At 38.7% G+C, this 20,696-nt stretch overlaps 1 protein-coding gene across 2 annotated transcripts in view; it reads left to right on the top strand.

Moving 5' to 3' along the window:
- The window catches only part of Pibf1 (progesterone immunomodulatory binding factor 1), a 163,464-nt gene that overhangs the window by 84,825 nt on the left and 57,943 nt on the right, over nucleotides 1-20,696 (top strand). For both annotated transcript variants that reach the window (XM_057786205.1, XM_057786206.1), the window contains 2 exons: nucleotides 3,756-3,846; nucleotides 12,740-12,842. In XM_057786205.1, coding sequence (XP_057642188.1) covers nucleotides 3,756-3,846; nucleotides 12,740-12,842 — 194 coding nt within the window. The remainder of the gene's footprint in view (nucleotides 1-3,755; nucleotides 3,847-12,739; nucleotides 12,843-20,696) is intronic.

Here is a 20,696-nt window from a genome sequence, read left to right as displayed (position 1 = left end):
CTTTCCAGCCCCGGCTGCTGGGATTACTATAGCTGCATCTTGCTTACCTTATGTGGACTGGATATTGACTTTGGAGCTCTATGCAACACTCTAGCAACTGACTCTGTCGGTTTTTTGTTCATTTTGTTCCTATAAGTTTTAATTTTGAGACAGATTGCTCACAGCCCAGACCAGCCCAGGCTGATCTTGAACTTGTGATCTTCTTTGCCTTGGCCTCTCAAGAGCTGGGAAGACAGGGCTGTGCCACCATATTCATCTGTCTTATCTGAAATTTTAAGGGATGTTTTAAATTAACATTTAAATTAGCATTTAATATGGCTGTACCTTATTTCTGTTCAAAGTTTAGAATTGGCTTTCTTATAAAAGTGGTTTGGAACTTCCCTTGAACTGAATTAGAATCTAGGTAAGGTCCTAATGGTTTGCGATGCTCTTCATGTCGGGTTACATTTTATTTAAAGGTGTTATCTCATTCCTGTCGTTGTCAGTGTCTGACGACCACAGTAGATCCCAGAGTGAGCTGCAGCTTCTTCACTGTGTCCACATGACCTTTGTAAAACCCAGGCTTGACCCTACGTGTCCCTGCTTAATGTCTCTCTATTGTTTTACTAAATCAGCACACAGTACTGGGTGGGAGCTGAACACTCATCAGTAGTCCAGTACTCAGTCCTTTTAAGTAAGAGGGTCACATGTTCAAGACCAGTATAGACTACTTAACAAAACCCTCTTCAAAAATAGCCAAATACATAGAGTCAGGCATGCTTGTATGACTTTTATGATAAGAGTCCTGTTTATCTGTCTAGCTTTCATGTTTCACTTTGCCCTTTTTTGTCACATTATTATCTAAATGTCCATACTCTTATAATTGTTTTACTTGACATATGTCATCTTGTCTAAGCAGATTAGTAATAGAAGTGTTTCTCTGTTGAAGGATAGCTACAGACAGCCCATGGCTACTGTTAAACAAGTGGAGTGAATGCTGAATGTGTTCCCCACTAGAGAGAACAGGGCACAGGTTTCTACTTTCACAGCATAATAAACTGTGTTTGAGCACACTAATGAAATCAGGCCAGAAGGAAGGCACAATCTTGTGAAGATCAGAGCTGGGGTGTAACTCAGACTTAGGTTCTTGGACAAAGTCAAGTGCAGCACTGCATACACTGGTCAGGAAGATGGAGCAGGCAGACTCCAAGTTTAAGATTCTGAGGCGTGGGTGGAGGATGCGAGGAAGGAGACCAGAAAGCAAAAGATGGCCTTTTCATTTTCAAATGAAATGACTACTAAACCTAAATAAATGTACCAAAATATAAAGTATACACATAGACACACATACAAATTTAAAACCCTGAACTGAAAAAAATAATATAAAATTAATTTCCTTAGCTGAGTGGTTGTGGTGCATGCCTTTAATCCCAGCACTCAGGAGGCAAACAGATCTCGGTGAGTTAGATGTCAACCTACAGAGTGAGTTCCAGGACAGCCAGGGCTGTTACACAGAGAAACCCTAATTCGAAAAACCAAACTAATAATAATAAGAAGAATTTTCTTTAGTAATGTCAAAAAAAAATGAATTCTTAGGAGGCAGCTTACCAACACTAAAAAGACAAAATACTAAGAGAAATAAGGAATCTCTCCCTAACTGCCAAGAAGTTTATCATGAATTCTGTCCATTTGATCTGACTTTGTCTTGATCCCAGTTCCTACTTTTCTATATTTTTGTTTATAGAAATCCAAAGATTGTAAAAGAAGAACCAAAGGGGCAAAATTACAAGAATGGCTTTCTCTGACTTTAATATTGTTTTTTAAAGGTACAGTGTCTAGCTATATTACAGCAGTAATATAAAGTAATAAAAAGACAGACACAACAGTGAAACAGATCCATGTGCACATGTGTGTTTGCTCATCAACAAAAGCAACAGAACAGTCAGTAGGAGAAAAGAAACTGTCCAATAATGGTACTTTACCTTGGCCATCCTAATGCCAGTGTGCCCCAGCATACCAGTGTCAGCCTGAAACGAGACCTCTGTGGAATACCTGAAGCTATGAACCTTCTGCAGAAAAGGAAAGAATCAGCCCCACTTGGAGTAGGGTAAGATCTTGAGGATAGGGCCCAAAAGCAATTGCCATGGAGAGATAGGGAAGTCATCATCAAAATCATTCAGAAAAGATGATTAATAAATGAGTTCCCAAGCCACAGACCTGAGTTTATTTACCATGGAACAAAATCCTTAGCCTATAAAGATTTTCATTCCAATCACTATTAGGGCTAAGCCTCCTTTTACCAACACTTTCCAGGTTAAATCTAGCCATATTTGTCACATTTACTAACACTGTATACTCCACGAGATTATGCCTCTGCAAATATAATTCTCTGCTGTGCCTTCTCTTGAATATCAATTTCCACATCTTGCTAATGACTTCTAGGAGAAGAAATAGTGGCTGGCACTCATGTAAGTTGCTTTGCGCTCTGCTTCTATGGCATACTGACATTCAGTCTCTCTGGTATCACTTCCCATGTTGTATGGGCCTCTGTTTTTCTAATCGAATTCTAGAGTAGTTACTGCATGAGGTGTTAACCATTAAGCATTAAACTCAGATTTAGCACTTGTATCAATATCTAACTATGACAACTAGCTTTACCTCTCTCTGCTCTGAATTTAGAGCCATTTAAGACAGACAAGAATCAAATGTGTATCCAGTGATAGCTCTATTTGAGTGTTGTGTTAGAGATGATCTAGACTCTGTCGTAGGGATAGCTGAGACACGGCAGTGGAATAGCATCTCTTTCCTGTGCCCTCGTAACTATAATCCTGCCTCTGAAGTCTTGGCCTGGCTTACCATGAGAAGTACTAACAAAATTAAAGGAAAACAACTGTAATTTTTTAAAAACTCTGCCACACAAGTACTTCTCAGAGTTATGTACATAATACACTGATACTCACGCACAGTCAAGCTTCACTCACAATATATATTTGGCTTTGTTCTAAATCTGAATGTTAGTTTTGCCTGTTAATATTAAGAGTACACAAATGCACAGACACACCAGTAAAAAAAAATGGCATTTCATTTAAACATTCATGCATTAAGAAGCTAATTCATTAGTTCAGATCCCTTATATATAGTTTTATGACAGTTGCAATATTTTTTAAATTATTTCCCTGAAATCATTCTGCAGTTACAAATGAATGCCCAGCATGTCTTTCATGGGCAAGAGATCAGCTCTGAGGGGAGATTTTCTGCCTAGCATTTAAGAAGCTTGGGATTCAGTCCTTGGCACCATGGAAACACAGCATGGTTGTATATTTCTGTGATCCCAGTTCTCAGGAAGTGAAGGCAGGAGGATCAAGCCTCAGGGCCATCTTTGACTTAGCAAGTTCAAGGGAAGCCTAGGCTAAATGAGGATTTGTCTCCAAAGCAAAACAAAATTAGCCTTTACTAAATCAAATCTATAATTTTGTTGAATTATAATCTATACTTAATGTTAGGAAGCCCTTGGACCCTTCAGAATGACAAACCTGACTTGCTGTGCTCTAAAGGAAACATAGCCTCTCAGGAGATGTGATCCTTTAATATCTTCTCAAAATAATCAGCAACTCCAAGCAAGGATACACTTTAATATGCTTCACCTCTCTCAAATTATGCATTAGCCCTTTCGAATGTTCTTGGGATTCTTAATTTGTTATCATAATTTTTTATTTTCAGGTTATGCTTTTTAAGGAGAAACACTATTCCACAACACATATTTTAATATCTTTCAGTTGAAAATGAAGATGAAGCTGAGAGGATTCTTTATTCCTATGGCTACGGTGCTAATGTTCCCACAACAGCTAAAAGACGACTAAAGCAAAGGTAAAATCGATATAGATTTATCTTACCTACTCAAGCTAAGTGTAATTGCATAGTACATTTTGATAATGTACTGAGTTGAATGATAAAGTTATCTGTTCTTAATATTCATAAATATTAAATTGCTCACAAAGTAGAACATGGTAATAACCATGAGCTTCATCTATATTTAAGTGAATCTAATGACTAGTAGATGTGAACATTAGAACTTTCATGGTGGTAGATGCAGTAACTTTTTAAAGGCCATTTTATTTTCACACTAATTTCAGGTAAATATAAATGCTTTGTAGCAGTAATTTTCAGGTTGGAACTAATTAACTATACACCTGCAGTTCTTGTATTCCTTGTTTGTTATTCATCTGCCTATATTCCTTTATATATATTTTAATATGTATAGTATGTGCTATTTGTAACAATATATAGCAAATATATTCAAGGGAGAAATATGGAGAAAGCATATGTATTGCACTTAAATCCACAGAGTGTAGTTACTTGTTGCTGTGACAGAGCAGCTGACAGAGGCTTCTTAAAGCAGGAGGTTTATTTTGGCTCACGCTTTGAGGGTGCGCAGTCCATCACGAAGAAGTTGTGGCAAGAGGAACTTGAGATCACAGGAAGGGGCAGAGTGTGATGATTGCTGTTGATGGCTCCGTTCCTCTTATATTCATTTTCAGACACCTACTCCTGAAACGGTACCACCCACATTTTGGGCAGGCACATCTCGTCTAGATAATCTCCTACAGATATGCTGAGATGTCTGTAGGCACTTGTTGTCTCCTAGATGTTTCTAGATCCCAATTCATATAAAAAATAAACCACACAAGGCTAGCCACAAGACATGATGCATTCCTAATCCCCACCATCAGGCAGGGTGGTCTTAAAACTTGAGAACTGAATTCTACCTGAGCCATGTAGTCAATTCTAGGCCAGTCTGTGGTCTCCGTAGATAGAAAAAGAAGAGAAGGAGGTGGAAAGGCAGCTAAGGGGGAGAGGAAGGGAGGTGGAAGGAGATAGAAAAAGAAAAGAAGAGCATTTGCAGCTAAGGCTCCATAGAGACCAAGAGAAGTGATGGAGGATGTGCTAGGCACACGGTGCAGTTCTGCTTGAAAGCGATCTCCACTGCACAGCAGACACCTGTGCTGGTCAGTGCTGCTAGCTCTTCCTGAGTGCATCCTGCTGTACAGAAACATCCAATGGCTCCACTCTACCGCCTCCAATCTGAACACGTCTGCCAGGTTTGCAAACCCCGCCATAATGTGGCCCTGTATCAGCAACCTCATTTGCCTCTCTACTCACAATGACAGTAATACTACATCCCCACTTGTAAACATCTGTTTTCTCTACATCACAGTAACATGTTTTGTTCTTTTCAGCCATCATTTCTTGTAATTTTCTCACCTCGACAGAAGTTCTTCATGGTCAGCAACCACATCTTATTCTCTGACTTTCCCTAGCTCAGTGCAGAATACCTAGTTTAAAAACATTCTTTATCTGAATGCTTAAGGTTTCAAAACTGATAGTCTAATTGTTTGTCTAATTGTTTTATGGGGCTAAGTTAGAAATTCAGAAATACAGAAAATAAGAAAATCTATCTTGTGATACCTTTGAAGGCATTTTGAATTTCAAAAAATAGATGTTGTTTGTTTTGTTTCTTTTGTTTTGTTTTTCTTTTTCATGATGGGGTTCTCTGTGTAACACTGGCTATCCTAACTAACTCTGTAGTCCTGGCTGGGCTTGAACTCAGAGATCTGCTTGCCTTGCTTCCTAAGTGCTGGGATTAAAAGTGTGCAGCACCACCGCTGGTTTAGATTTTTATTTCTTAAGTGTATGTGTGTGCACATGTTTTTTGTGCAAGTGTCTTTTGCACATGTGAGCTCAGGTCCCTGGAGAGTAGGAAAGAGGACATCAGATCTCTGTGTGTGCCTGTTCACGTGTACATCTGAAAGAGAGCGTCAGAGCTGAGCTGCAGCTGTTACAGTGGTTGTCGGCTGCCCATCATGGGGCCTGGGAAAGAACGTGGGTCATTACAGCATAGTAGACACTCTTAACCACTGAGCCGCCTCTCCAAAGTGATGCAGGAGCAGCGTAAAGAGAAAATTTCATCGTTATGATTATCATTAAAGGAAGTTAGAAAATGCTTAAGAACTTAGTTGTTTACTGATTGAATATTTGAAAAATATAGATCACAAATAGATGAATAAAGTATCAGTTTATAGCTAGAATGATTAATTCTGTTTAGTAGAGGTTCAAATGCTTCTAAGTTACATATTATTTGAAAAAAACTTGGTTGCCAATCCTATCCCTTCCTGGTGCTCCCAAAGGCTGGTATGACTGACTTAGGATATTTTTGCAATTTATAAATATATCTGTTTTTTTTTTTTAGTCCATTGTTCCCTAGAAAAGAACAGAAATATGGGTAATTACTAACTCATGAGTAAGAGACTTCTCTATCAGTAGAAAATGTTTGGTAGAATAATCAAATTGAATTCTAATGGGAGAATGCCAAGCTCTTATTTTAGCATCTGAACCCTATGGACGGTCTCTATAGGGAAAGAGAAGCTCACTGTTGTGCGCTTCAACAGCCCAGAACATTGCTGTTGTTGTTGTTGTTGTTGGCCCTCATTTTTAAAGAAGTTTCTAAAACCATAAGGTGGGATTTTTTGGTTTCATTTGATTTGGTTTTTAATCCCCAAAGATTTAAAGAGCCACAAGTGATTCATAGTCCAGATGATCTTAACTGTCCAAATATTTCTGAAGATTCTATCACTGAACTATCTGTGAGCCCTGAACAAGTGCCTAATGGGTGTGCTATTAATACCCTGCCAGCTGGTGCCAGGCATTCTTCTCATGGTGAGCCAGAGGGCTATTTTGAGGAAGTGCTTCTCAGGTCATCTAAACTGAGGGAAGAGAGAGAGTGTAAGTCTAGACATCCAAAGAGGACATGTATGAATCCCTACACCTATTCATTCAACAACTTTTATTGAGTGCCTACTATGTGCACATTTTGAGTATTTATACCTAATCCAAAAGTACAGGATTTGATGTACTTTTGAAGATTATGCAGTGAACATTTGATCCCTTAAGAGCTGTTTATATAGAAAGCAATTGCCTTGTACCTTCTTGAAATTTATTTGAGATGAGCAATGCAGTCTTTAGAGAGTCTATACTTATTAGTCCTAGGCATTGGAAATTAAAGTAATACAAATTTAAACTGAGTTATATAAAATGACTCATAGCAGTAAATGGAGTGCTTGCATAATAAAGTTGTCATTATCTATCAGCTTATGCAAAAGTGTATTAAAAATTCAAAAGAACTTATTTCTCAACTACTATAATAATGTATCTCCTTCATACTTAATTTGATTTAAAATTTTGTATATTTAACAGCCAATAATAAATTTTTTATGCTAACATTTAATTGATTATAAATATTTATTTAATTTTTAATATTGGTTAAATTGCTGATAATCCCATTATTCAAAATAACCAATCATAAATTTATACAAACATTAATTTTCTTGTAATTTTTGTACATTATACATTTTTAGTAGTTTAGTTTTTAACTTGCTATTCCACCATAAATATTTTTCTATCAATGACTATTCTTCAAAATACAGTAAGTGCACCGGGCGGTGGTGGTGCACGCCTTTAATCCCAGCACTTGGGAGGCAGAGGCAGGCGAATCTCTGTGAGTTCGAGTCCAGCCTGGTCTAGAAAAGCTAGTTCCAGGACAGACTCCAAAACCACAGAGAAACCCTGTCTCGAGAAACAAAAAAAAAAAAAAAAAAAAAAAAATACAGTAACTGGGGAATGAATAATGAATGGGAGGAGGGCTTGGGAAAGGAGATATGGACGTGAAAATAAGGCATAGCGGCATGTGTGTGACGTCATGATGAAATGTGTTACATTGTATGCTAACCTTAAAACTAACATTGAAAATCGTTTTCTCCAGCCCCCCCCCCCCACCACCACCACCTTGGGTTTTTGAGGAAGGGTTTCTCTTTGTAACATCCCTCATGTCCTGGAACTCTCTTTGTAGACCAGGCTGTCAGGCTGTCCTCAAACTCACAGAGATCCACCTGCCTCTGCCTCCCAAGGGATGGGATTAAAGGTGTGCGCCATCATACCTCACTCAAAATCATTTTCAATAGCTGCCTAAATCTGTGGGGCTTTTTTTAGAGTTTTTGTTTTTGAGTGTCATGTTACTGTTAATAAAATTGTTAAATCCCATGAAAAAGAATTAAGCCTCTTGCTTCCAAAAGATTTTTTTTTTTTTTTTTTTTTTTTTGGTTTTTCGAGACAGCGTTTCTCTGTGGTTTTGGAGCCTGCCCTGGAACTAGCTCTTGTAGACCAGGCTGGTCTCGAACTCACAGAGATCCGCCTGCCTCTGCCTCCCAAGTGCTGGGATTAAAGGTGTGCGCCACCACCGCCCGGTCCAAAAGAATATTTTAAGCATTAAATTGAGAAAATGGTTATGAAGATCACTTCACAGTGTTTAGCATAGAATAAGTGTCCAGTAAACACTAGGGGGTTGTATCAGTTAGCACATTCTTACGTCAGTTGGTTATGAAGATCACTTCACAGTGTCTAGCATAGAGTAAGTGTCCAGTAAACACTAGGGGGTTGTATCAGTTAGCACATTCTTACGTCAGTTGCACAGCAAGAAAAGCTAGGGTTCCAGAATTTCTCCCTAGTCACCAATTAAAATAATTCATTTAAATTTTTTGTTGTAAATTTTATTGAAGCATTTTTAAGTACATGATATGTGGGCCCTTGCTTTCTTTGCTGTGAACCATTTCTGCAGGCACTCACTCTATTGCCAGTTCCCTGTGAAGAAGTGGCAGTAGCTTTGTGTTTCTCATTTGAAATATAACCCTAAAATTAATTTCTTTCTTTCTTTCTGTCTTTCTTTCTTTCTTTTTTGTTTGTTTGTTTTGGTTTTTTTGTTTGTTTGTTTGTTTTTTGAGACATGGTTTATCTGTAGCTTTGATGCCTGTCCTGAAACTAGCTCCTGTAGACCAGGCTAGCCTCAAATTCACAGATATCCGCCTGCCTCTGCGTCCCAAGTCCTGGGATTAAAGGCGTGCGCCACCACTGTCCGGCTGACCCTAAAATTTCTGATCAGCATTTAAGTATACAATAAGGTACTCACACTTTGAAGTTTCATATATGCAAAAATAAATTGCTAAAATTTCTTCAAACTCTTTCTGATACACAACTGTGGAAAGCCAAAAAGGGCTTAGATACTTGAAGTAGATTAAAATAAAATTAGCTCCCTGACATGATAAAACTTGAAAATCTGAAGTAATGTTTTTGTTTGTGTAGCAACTGTTTGGAAATAGCAGACAGGATTTTCTGGTTGCATGTACTGCTCGTGTTTCTGTACCACGCGGGCGACACCCAAGCACTGTTGTCTTGGTGTGTACCTCTTTGATTGAGCTGATCTGGATGCTGGGAGACATGTTTAGAACATTTTTAATCTGTAAAATTTACTGCCTAGTATGGAATTTTTTTAAAAAAATGTATTATTTTACTGTATGCATGTGAGAGTTTTGCATACACATATGTGTATACTGTGTATGTGTGCCCAGTGCCTGTGGTGGTCACAAGGGGTGGGATCCCTGGAACTACAGCTTCAGTTCTCAGGCATGTCATACCTACGCTGTAGGGCCTTGCTTCTGTTTTGAGTTATTTTTCTATCTCCAAATGCCTTAATTAAAAGCCAGGGACATTCCTACTAGGATACTGTCCCTGTGTTAACACTAAAGTACTGACATGGAATTTCTTGATTCAGTATTTATGCCATATGCTATTTTTCATTTTGTCACCATATCTGCATAAGAGCATTATGCTAAAAAAATTACCCAAAACAATGAACAGTGTAATGTAATTCACTTGACATGGCCAGTTCACCATCATCTTCAGAATATTTTTTAAGGGTGACCTTTGCATGTTGATGGGCTATCTGTCCTGCCTGGTTTCCAGCCTCCCACCAGGTCCCACAGCCAATTAGCCCCAAAGAAAATCACACAGATGTCTTTATAAGTTATAAACTGATTGGGCCATTAGCTCAGGCTTCTTATTAACTCTTTTTAAAAAATATTTATGTAGAAAGAGCAGTGGGCTGCGTTCCCGCCTGGATCCCAGCTAGCTTACACCCAAAATAATCACAGAAACTGTATTTATTTAAGCACTGCGTGGCCCATTAGTTTTAGCCTCTTATTGGCTAACTCTCACATATTGACTAACCCATATCTAATAATCTGTATGCCACCACGAGGCTTACCGGCGGCGTGAGTCTAGCCAGCATCCATCTCTAGAAGGGAAATCATGGTGTCTGCCTGACTATGCTTTCTTCCTCCCAGAACTCTGTTCGGTCTCCTCCACCCACCTAAGGGCTAGCCTATCAAAAGGCCAGGGCAGCTTCTTTACTAACCAACGAAAGTAACACACAGACAGATGACCTTCCTACATCATTTCCCCTTTTTCCATTTAAACAAAAATGAAAGGCTTTTTACTTTAACATAGTAAAATTGCATATAACAAAACAGTTATCAAGCAAGATTTACAATTATAATATTTATATCTATTTTATCTTTTATCATAATTAAGGAAAACTATAACTATAACTAACCATTTTTTAACTTCATCAAAGACTCCAGAAGGATATAATATTACCTATGTAAATGAGAAGTAAGCAACTTCCAAAACTCTAGAAATGACAGAGACATCTCGCTGCCTGGACAGTCACCCAAAGTTTTTTTGTATCGTTGGGGCATCCATCTTTGGCCTACAGGCCCATAGTATCCAGCAGACTTTTCCATGAAGTAGGAAATTTTAAAGGCAGTTTAGCCACTATCTGCTGTGTCCTGTAGAATGTCTCTCAGACTCTTTTATGAATCAGGAACCCCCGAAAGACCATCTCACCTTTAGGCAAGTTTAGCAGTCCTCTCTCTCTGTGTCCAGTTCATGCAACAGTCCAGGCAAGAGCAGTTTTTGTCGAAATGGCTATCAAACTCCATAAGGAGCCTCTTCAACGACGATGGTCTCAGATGCTGCTGTAGTGACGCTTGCACAGCTCCAGCCACATTTCACATTGCTGGCTGCTGTGTTCGTTGCAGAATAGGTTTTTAGAGAATGATTCTCAGAAAATGAAGACTGCTGCGTTTTCATCTTTGATTTCAGCTGATAGCCAAATGCGTGCCAGATCAAAGATGATAAGATGTAGACATACTGCTGAGATCTCTGTATAAACATGTATTGGAACTTGTATTTTTTACTTGGGTGGGCAGTTCTTACACATACATATATTGGGTGATATTTAGCAGAGTCTGATGTGAACTCCTTTGTCTTTGGTTGAGAAATATACATACAATAGTGTTGGGAATATTATTTTAAGGTGTGTTACTTTTGTTTATTTAGTGGAAATTTTTTTTAATAATGTAAAGGTGTGTTGCTTTTGTTTATGCTGTTTTTGTTTAATTCTGTGAAGCTGTAATTCTTTTCCTGTCTAAAACACCTGATGGTCTAATAAAGAGCTGAACGGCCAATAGTGAGGCAGGAGCAAGGATAGGTGGGACTGGCAGGTGAGAGTATAAACAGAAGAAAACATGAGGAAGAGGAAGAGCAACGAGAGAATAAGGGGAGGAGGACGTCAGAAGCCAGCCTCCCAGCCTCATAGCCATACAGAGTAAGAAGAGGAAAGGTATACATGAATAGAGAAAGATCAAAGCCCCGAGGCCAAAGATAGATGGGATAATTTAAGTTAAGAAAAGCCTTTGAGAAACAAACCAAGCAAAGGCCAGGCATTTGCAAATACTAATAAGCCTCTGTTTGATGTGTTTGGGGGCTGGGTGGTGGACCCCAAAAAAAGCAAAAAAAAGATTATACAACACAATAGGGCTCATTCTTTTCTCTGGTGTTATTAGAAATAAGAAAGAAAGAAAGAAAGAAAGAAAGAAAGAAAGAAAGAAAGAAAGAAAGAAAGAAAGAAAGAAAGAGAAAGAAGAGACCCATCTTACCATTGTGAAACGTTCTGTCATTTTGGATTCCATGAATTCTATGTTTATAGGTTAAATTGATAACTAAACTAATATAGATTATGAAAATGCAGAGTAGTTCTTAAGAACATGGTTTTCAGCGACACTAGTACTTCTTTAAAGAATTGTATTGTTTTCATTGAGTCATTAGAATTATTTAAATAGATGAAGCATTTTTCCTTAAGAATAGTTTCTTTAAAATGGATTGTGATGGTCTTCAGAGCATAATGGCATATGCGTATAATCCCAAGACTTGAACTAATGTAAGGGGATGATGAATTGAGGCTGGCCTCGGCTACAGATTAAGACCCTGCCAAGAGAGGGGGGTGTATATTGTGGTAATACAAATCATTGGAAGGAAGGGAAGTTCTTTTAGTGTAACTTGTACTGTGGTTATTCTTCATATTTTTCACATCTTTTTCACCTCCCTTTACAATAGGAAACCTGTTTGATTATGTTTTGTTTTATAAAATTTATAATATTGGCCTGTGTAAACACTTACCCAAATGTAAATTTATTGCGCATAATATTCAACTAATTTCCTGGCTGATTTGTGGCTGGGAAACTTGTTAAAATGATAGCTTTTTCGGTCAAGCTAGTAGCATAATGTAATAAACCAAGATTACTGTAATCGGTATATTACAATTATTGTGCGAAAATTAGGGTTGATACTTTCAAAGATGGTGAAGTATTGCTTTTCCAGTGTTTTTTATAACTTTGTATTGTTGTTTTCTCTGTTGCTATGTATGTTATTAGGAAAAGAGGAGTGGGTTTTCCAGCACACACTTATCTATTGAGTATAGGTAGCTTTTATTCTACTTTTGTATGCATGAATACTTTTCATTTTATTCACCTAGCGTCCACTTGGCAAGAAGAGTTCTTCAGTTAGAAAAACAAAATTCATTAATTTTAAAAGATCTGGACCATCAAAAGGACCAAGTAAGACAGCTTTCCCAAGAGGTGAGTGGCTGGATCCGAAGACACGGGAGAATCATAGTACTTGCTTGCGTGCGCTCTTTGTTAATGCCTAAAGCTGTTTGCTGAGCAGGCTGAAAATAAGCCGGTTGCAAAATGATTTCAAATTTCTGAAATTCACTGAATGTTGAAACTTTCGGAAACAACTTAGAGTGGCAAAACAGAAGAGAAGGGGGACTCGATGTCCAGAATGAGGAAGTGTAAATGAGATAGACACACAAAACTAACTTCTGAGACTAGCAACTGACAAAACATGTTTGGCAGGTTTGATTGACATTGTTTCTCACAGACAATTTGATTCTTTTATGTTTCTGTTTGATTAAAAAATCCTTTTTTATTTTATTGAGAAAAATTTTCATAAAATGTATTTTGATAATGTTTTTCCATCTCCCAGATCCTCTCCACCTCCCTACTCATCCAACCTTATGTTTTTGGTCTATCAAAATTAAAAAAAAAAAATCAGACACAAAGACAAAAAAAAATGTCAAAACAAACAGCCCACAAAAATTACCATTGGGTTTGTTTGTGTTGTCAGCTACTCCTGGCATAGAGCCTGCACTGAGTGCAGTTGGTCTACCCAGTGAGACCCCACTAGAGAAAACCTGTCTTCCTTTTGCCAGGGTGTATCAGCTGCAGGTAGTTTCTTGCTTAGCACTGCAACTGGAACCCTGTTTAGTTAGTGTTACTGTTGCTGTGATGAAGCACCATGTCCAAACCAACTTGGGAAGGTCTTACACTTCCACATCATTGGTCGTCATCACCATCATCATCATCACTCTTCACCACCACAGTGCAGCATGATGGCATGCAGGCAGACATGGTGCTGGACCTGAGTCCTACATCTGAATATCAGGCAAAAGGCCAAAGTCTGTGTCACTGACATGGCTTAAGCATATATAAAACCTCGAAACCCACCTCCACAGTGACACACTTCCTCCAACAAAACCACACCTCCTAATAGTGCCACTCTCTTTGGGGGCCATTTTCTTCCAAACCACCACATTCCATTCCCTGGCCCCCAAATCCTTGTAGCTGTGTCATAATGCAAAAAAAATGCACTTAGTTCAACTTCAAAAGTCCCAGAGTCTATAATAGTTTCAAATTTATTTACAAGTCTAAATTCAAAGTCTTTTCTGAGATTCATGTATTTTCTTAACTGTATTCCCATATAAAATTAAAGTCAAAATACAGATCACATACTTCCAACATATAATGGCACAGAATATATATTATCATTCTAAAACATAGTGAGGAAATACTGGACCAAAGCAAGACTGAAAACCAGCTGGGCAAACTCCAGACTCTATATCTTCATGTCTGATGACAAAGCTTTCCTCAAATCTCCAACTCCTTTCAGTTTTCTTGACTCCAACACACTTCTTTCTCTTGGACTGGTTTCACTCTTTGTTAGCAGCTTTCTTCAACAGATATCCCACGGCTCTGGCATCTCCAGCATATTGGGCTCTCCAGGGCAATCCAGGCTTCAACTTCACAGCTTCACGAAATGGCCTTTCTAGGCTTCCATTCAGGGACACCCCTGACACATGCCTGGCCTTAGTGGCTTTCCTTAGTCTCAGAGGCAAGCTCTATAGCCTCTTTCTTCTGTCTTTAACTCTAAAGCCAGAACCATATAACCAAAGCTGTCAAGTTCTGCTGCTTGCTGGGGCTGAACATGACCTCCTTTCTAACTATATCTTCATCTTTTCTGTTCTCAATGATTTCCTGCACTGGCTGTTCTGGAACTTGCTCTGTAGACCAAGTTGGCCTCACACTCAGAGATCCACCAGTCTCTGCCTTCCAAGTGCTGGGAATAAAGATGTACCCCACCACACCCGGCTCTAAGCTTTTCTTTAATTGCTTTTTACAAATTAGAAACTTAGGTAGGTGGGATCTTACCCTGAGGTCACCATTTCCTTTATTCCATTATTCCATTTCTTTACCCGTTTCTCTCCTTAAACACTGGATTTAGCTTTGTTCTACTTCCTGGTACCCCTTGTCTCAATGTGTACCTTCTGTATTTTCATTTGCTCAGCTTGCTCCTTTTCATTATAAATCTTTATCAGAGTTACCACTAATAACTATATGACAGAGTCTATACCAGTCTGTTTTGAGATTTCTTCTGCCAACCAAATTAATCCAAACTCTTCACTTTAGCCTCAAGCAAACTCTTTGGACGAGGACAAAAACAGTCATATTCTTCACCAACATATTACAAGAATAATTTCTAGGCAACATACTAATATTCTTCTCCTCTGAAAGCTCTTGAACCAGCCCCCCAAAATTCAAATCATAATCAGCACCACTGTCTTCCATGCTCCTACTTGTATGGCCCATTACAAGCTCTTAAAGCATTTCCCAGCTTTCCTAACCCATACTAATAGAGTCCAAATTTCTTCAAACAAAAACATGATCAGGTCTATCACAACAATACCCCAGTCTCTGGAACCAACTTCTTAGTTATGATTTCAGTTGCTAGGAATAAACATCATGTCCACAGCAACTCTTATAAAGGAAAAACATTTAATTGGGGTGGTTTACATTTTCAGAAATTTAGTCCATTATCATCATGGTGAGACATGGTGGCATGCAGGCAGACATAGTGCAGGCAACAGGAAGTGGTCTGATCTCACTGGACATGGTCTGAACATATATGAGATTTCAAAGCCTGCCTCCACAGTGACACACTTCCTCCTACAAGATGTCACCTACTCCAATGAGGCGTCCCCTCCTCATGGTGCCACTCCTTTGGGTACCATTTTCTTTCAAACCACCACATACATCATCTAGGTTCAGTACACATTTATGAACTCACACAGAGGCAATATAAAATAAGTATTGGTGAACATTCGACTGTGTGTTCCTTTGTCTTTAGTAGAATTGACCTTTGTATATATTTATTTAAATTTTAAGTTTGATTCCATTTAACAGAATTCTGCAAATTTACTATTGCTACAAACCGTTTCCTGCTCGCTCCTAGATACAAACTTAAAGGAATAAAATAATCAAGGGGAACCTGCTATAGTCGCTCACATATAACCTCAGTACTCAGTAGGCAAAGGCACGAAGATCACTAAGAGTCCATGGTCAGCCTAGGGTACTAGAACCCCATCTCACAGAAAGGGAGTGCCACTCACTGGCTTGCTCCCAGGCTTGGTTCACTACATTTCTCTTACAGCCCAGGCCCCTGCCTACAGATAGTACCTCCCACAGCAGGCTGGAGCCTTTTATATCAGTTTTCAATCAAGAAAGTGGTCTCAGCTTTGTCTGCAGGCCAGTTTATTGATGGAGGGAGCTGCTCAGCTGAGGTTCCCTCTTCTCAGGTGTATCAAGCTGACAACCATGATCAGATTTCACAGACACATAGTGCGACTATCTCAAAATAGCCCAATCCCCAAGGGAAAAAAGACAGTTTATTTGCTTACACATTGGACTTCTATATGATGTAATGAGATCCTTTTGCTTTCATTTCATAATGAAGACTTTTTAAAAATAAACATTAAAATATTCATTAGCTATATATGTGTACAGATTTATGGTATAAAACCACCTTCTTGAGCACTTCTGTTAATTTATAAGTCACTTTTTACTTTTAACGATTTTAATATGTGTTCTGATGTCTCACTATAGTTTCTAATTTTCTATTTCCCTAACTAACATCTACTGATAGCGAGCATTTATTCATTTGAGATTCTTTGTCCTTCATTTATTTTCTTGGGGGAAAGTATTCACGTTTTTCTCTCCCTTATCAGATTGTTTTCTTCTTGAGTTTTGAGCATCATTTATGCATTCTAGATACAGGTCCTTTATCACATACCTGGCTTGCAAAGTTTTCCTGTCTCCAAATTGTTTTTCTGTCCCCTGATGATATCTTCTGAAGAGATGCTCAGTGAAGTACAGTGTACTGCACATCCTCTATAGACAGTTTTTGGTGTTGCGTCTAAAGTATCCTTGCCTAATCTAGCATCACGAGGATTTTTGTCTGCACAGTGATAGTTTTAGGACCATGATCCATTTGCATGTTTTTTTCCATGAAGTAGAAAGCACAGATTGAAATTCACAGATTTTCACATTGAAACCTAACTGTTCTAGCACTTGTTGAAGATCAGTCAGTCATCAGTAATTTACAAATGAGTTGATATCTGAACTCTTGTTAATTCCTGGGGGGAAATTGGTCACTATGATTTTGAGATTACCTTGAATCTATAAATAAAATGGAGAAAAATGGATTATTTATTAGGTCATTAATTCTTTTAGCACTGTTAGCTTTTAACTTTTGGTTAGTGTCAGCAAGGTATGTTTTCTATCCTTCTGCTTTTAACCAGTCTAATAAAATGTATGCGTACTATAAGTAGAGTTCTAATTTAATGTATTTATTGATGGAGTGATGACCTGGCATCTTGCTCTTTGGTCTGTACTATTTGTTCTTCGCGCTCTTGTCCTTTTTTCTTCCTACTTTCATTTGACTTAATATTTTATCATTTTATTTCGTTGTTGCTTATAATCTGTTAATGACTATAGTTGGTTTAAATAGTATTATATAGCCCATCCTAGTCTTGGTGCTTTTGTTGTCATATATTTTATTTGTATATATATGAACCCCACAGTACATTGCTATTATTATTAAATAGTTTTAAAACCCTATGAAGAGCCGGGCGGTGGTGGCGCATGCCTTTAATCCCAGCATTCGGGAGGCAGAGGCAGGCGGATCTCTGGGAGTTTGAGGCCAGCCTGGTCTACAAGAGCTAGTTCCAGGACAGGCTCCAAAGCTACAGAGAAACCCTGTCTCGAAAAACCAAAAAAAAAAAAAAAAACCCTATGAAGAGAAATATTAGTATGAGGAAAAAGACATTATATTTAATCAAATAGTCAGTCATCTCTGGTATTGAGTCTGAGATCTTATCCTTATGTTTGTGGACTTTGTTTTTATTTTATTTTTAATTAATTATTTTATGAATATGGATGTTTTGTCTACATGAATGTAAATTCATCATGGAACTGAATTCCCTGAAATTGGAGTTGCAGGTGGTGTGAGCCACCATGTGGATTCTGAAAATCAAGTCCAAGTCCCCTACAGTAGAGTGCTCTTCCTGCTGCGCCGTCCCCACTCTTACACACTTACACACCTCTACAGTAGAGTGCCTTCCTGCTGTGCTGTCCCCACTCTTACACACTTACACACCCCTACAGTAGAGTGCTCTTTCCTGCTGCGCTGTCCCCACTCTTACACACTTACACACCTCTACAGTAGAGTGCTCTTCCTGCTGCGCCGTCCCCACTCTTACACACTTACACACCTCTACAGTAGAGTGCCTTCCTGCTGCGCCGTCCCCACCCTTACACACTTACACACCTCTACAGTAGAGTGCTCTTCCTGCTGCGCTGTCCCCACTCTTACACACTTACACACCTCTACAGTAGAGTGCCTTCCTGCTGTGCTGTCCCCACTCTTACACACATACACACCTCTTTTATTTTTGTTGCATTGCATTGGTGTTTTGCCTACATGTATGTCTGTGTGAGGGTCTCAATTCCCTAGGACAGGAGTTACAGACAGTTGTGAGCTGTCATATGGATACTGGGAATTGAACTCAAGTCCTCTGAAAAAGTAGTACATGTTCTTAACCACCTCCACACAAACGTACGCACACACGTGCACACACAGACACACACACACACGCTTCTTTTTTGAGACAGATTTCTTCCCAGATATTCAGATATTCCCAGATATATTCAAACTTGTTTGTAACCAAAGATAACCTTGAATAAACTGTCTAGGAGTTCGTAAACTCCTAGAACTTTTGCCTCCAACTCCTGCAATCTGTTGTTATTGTTATTATTGTTGTGGTAAAATTCAGATAGCATAAATTCCTCATTTAAACAGTTTTAAAATTCAGTGAGTAGCCCTTGGCATGTTTACAGTGTTATATGTCCATCATCATCACCCAATTTATTGATGAATTTTATCACCCTAGACGGAAACCTATGCTTTCTGAGCAGTCACCCCGCTCCCACTCTCACCTCTCCCACCTGTGCTGTGCACTTGATGTACTGTCTGTCCTTCCCCGCAGGTGTCCCTGTTCTATATATTCCATAGAAATGGAATTATACAACCTGTCACCCTTATATCTAGTGTCTTCCAGTTGCTATAATGCCTTCAAAATTCATTCCCATTGCATTCGTCATATATTATACAAGCCATTTCAAGGTTTTCTGTTTCTCCTATATATAAAAATGGATTTATTAGTGTGATTTTCAGGCTGTGGTCTGAGTAATCTACCAATGGATATCTCCTGATGGAAAGGCCAAGTATCTGTCTTTTAGTCCATGAGACTGTATGTCTTACCATTCCCAATAGATAGCATCTCAGTGGAGTCCTAGAGAGCTGCTGACTTTCAGTCTACATTGGAACCTCAGAGAAGTAGGTTCTGTTATCAGTGAAGAATCGCCTCAGCAGGAGAACAGGTGAGCTTGCCAGCAAGAGTGAAGGCAAGCAGGCAAAAAGCTAAAGCTTCCTTCGTGTCCTTTTATATGAGCTGCCTCCAGTTGTGACCCAGATTTAGAGTAGGTCTTCCCATTTCAAGTGACCAAATTGAGAAAATCCTTCAGAGGCATGCTCGGTTTCTTAGATTTTAGGTGGTTCCAAATGCCATCTGGCTGGCACACAAGATGAGCTGTGCTTGCTAGTTGCTTTTGTTACTTCTAGCCACCTTTGAGGGTATGAAGTTGTCGCCCATTGTGACCTTGATCTCACTAATGACTAATGGCTCGACATATTTTGAGTTCTTCATGACCATTTCTGTATCCATAGAGAAATGCCTGCCTTAGTCTACTTTCCACATTGAGGACAGTAAAGATTGGATAATTTATATATAATAAAGGTTTATGTAGCTCATAATTGTCATGGCTAGGAAGTGTGTCTAAAGGCATCACAGGCTAGAAGGGAGCCATATTTACTCTCATTTGTCTCTGCCACTCCCGGGACAGGGACTGCAATGTGTTGTGAATGTTCTGTGGTCTCAGCACCTCCTAAATCCCTACCCTTTGTGGTGGTGTTCTTCATGTGTTTACTTTACCATGCTGAGGCTAGAACCCGGCAAAAGTTCTAACCCAGATCCTACCTCTCAGTCCAGTCACAGTGACAACATAATTGCAGTATGAGTTACAAGGGGCTCTCAACCAGAGGAATATGTTTCAACTCACTTTCAGTGCTGTTTCGTTGCATCCTTTGTTGATGTTGATTGGCAGGAGTTCTCTGCATATTCTGGACTGCAGATCTTTAGCAGATAAATGATTACAAATATCCTACCAGGTTGTATGTTGTCTTGCACCCTCTTGTGACTATTCCTTGATGTATAATTCTTTTTATTTTGTTAAAGTCCAATTTATCATTTTTATATTTTATGATTCATCATTGGTTTTTAATTCCCAGGTGAAACTTAACATGTCATAAAATTAATCATTGTAAAGTGAGTCATCTTATATTCATTCAGGGAATGATGCAATCACTTCTGTCTAGTTCTAAGACATTTTTATCACTGTATAATAAAATCTGTACCAGCTAAGCAACCAGTCCTCCCACTTCGCCCACAGCACTCAGCCCATTTACCCTCTTACTTGCTTCTATGCATTGACCTATTGAGCATAGTCAGATAAATGAAATCATTCCGGATCTGACCTTTTGTATCTAGTTTCTTTTACTGAACATACTATTTTATAGGTCTATCTGCATTGTAGAATATACCTTGTAATTTTATCAATAATACTATCTTACATACATTTATATATTTACCATAGGTTGTTTGTTCATTCAGTGCCAAATACTTGGGTTCTCTTTACTGT

The sequence above is a fragment of the Chionomys nivalis genome, chromosome 12 (genome assembly GCF_950005125.1).
Source record: "Chionomys nivalis chromosome 12, mChiNiv1.1, whole genome shotgun sequence".
In the NCBI taxonomy this organism is placed as follows: Eukaryota; Metazoa; Chordata; class Mammalia; order Rodentia; family Cricetidae; genus Chionomys; species Chionomys nivalis.
The sequence above is the reverse complement of the archived record's forward strand: the minus strand, read 5'-3'. Positions and strand labels throughout refer to the sequence as shown.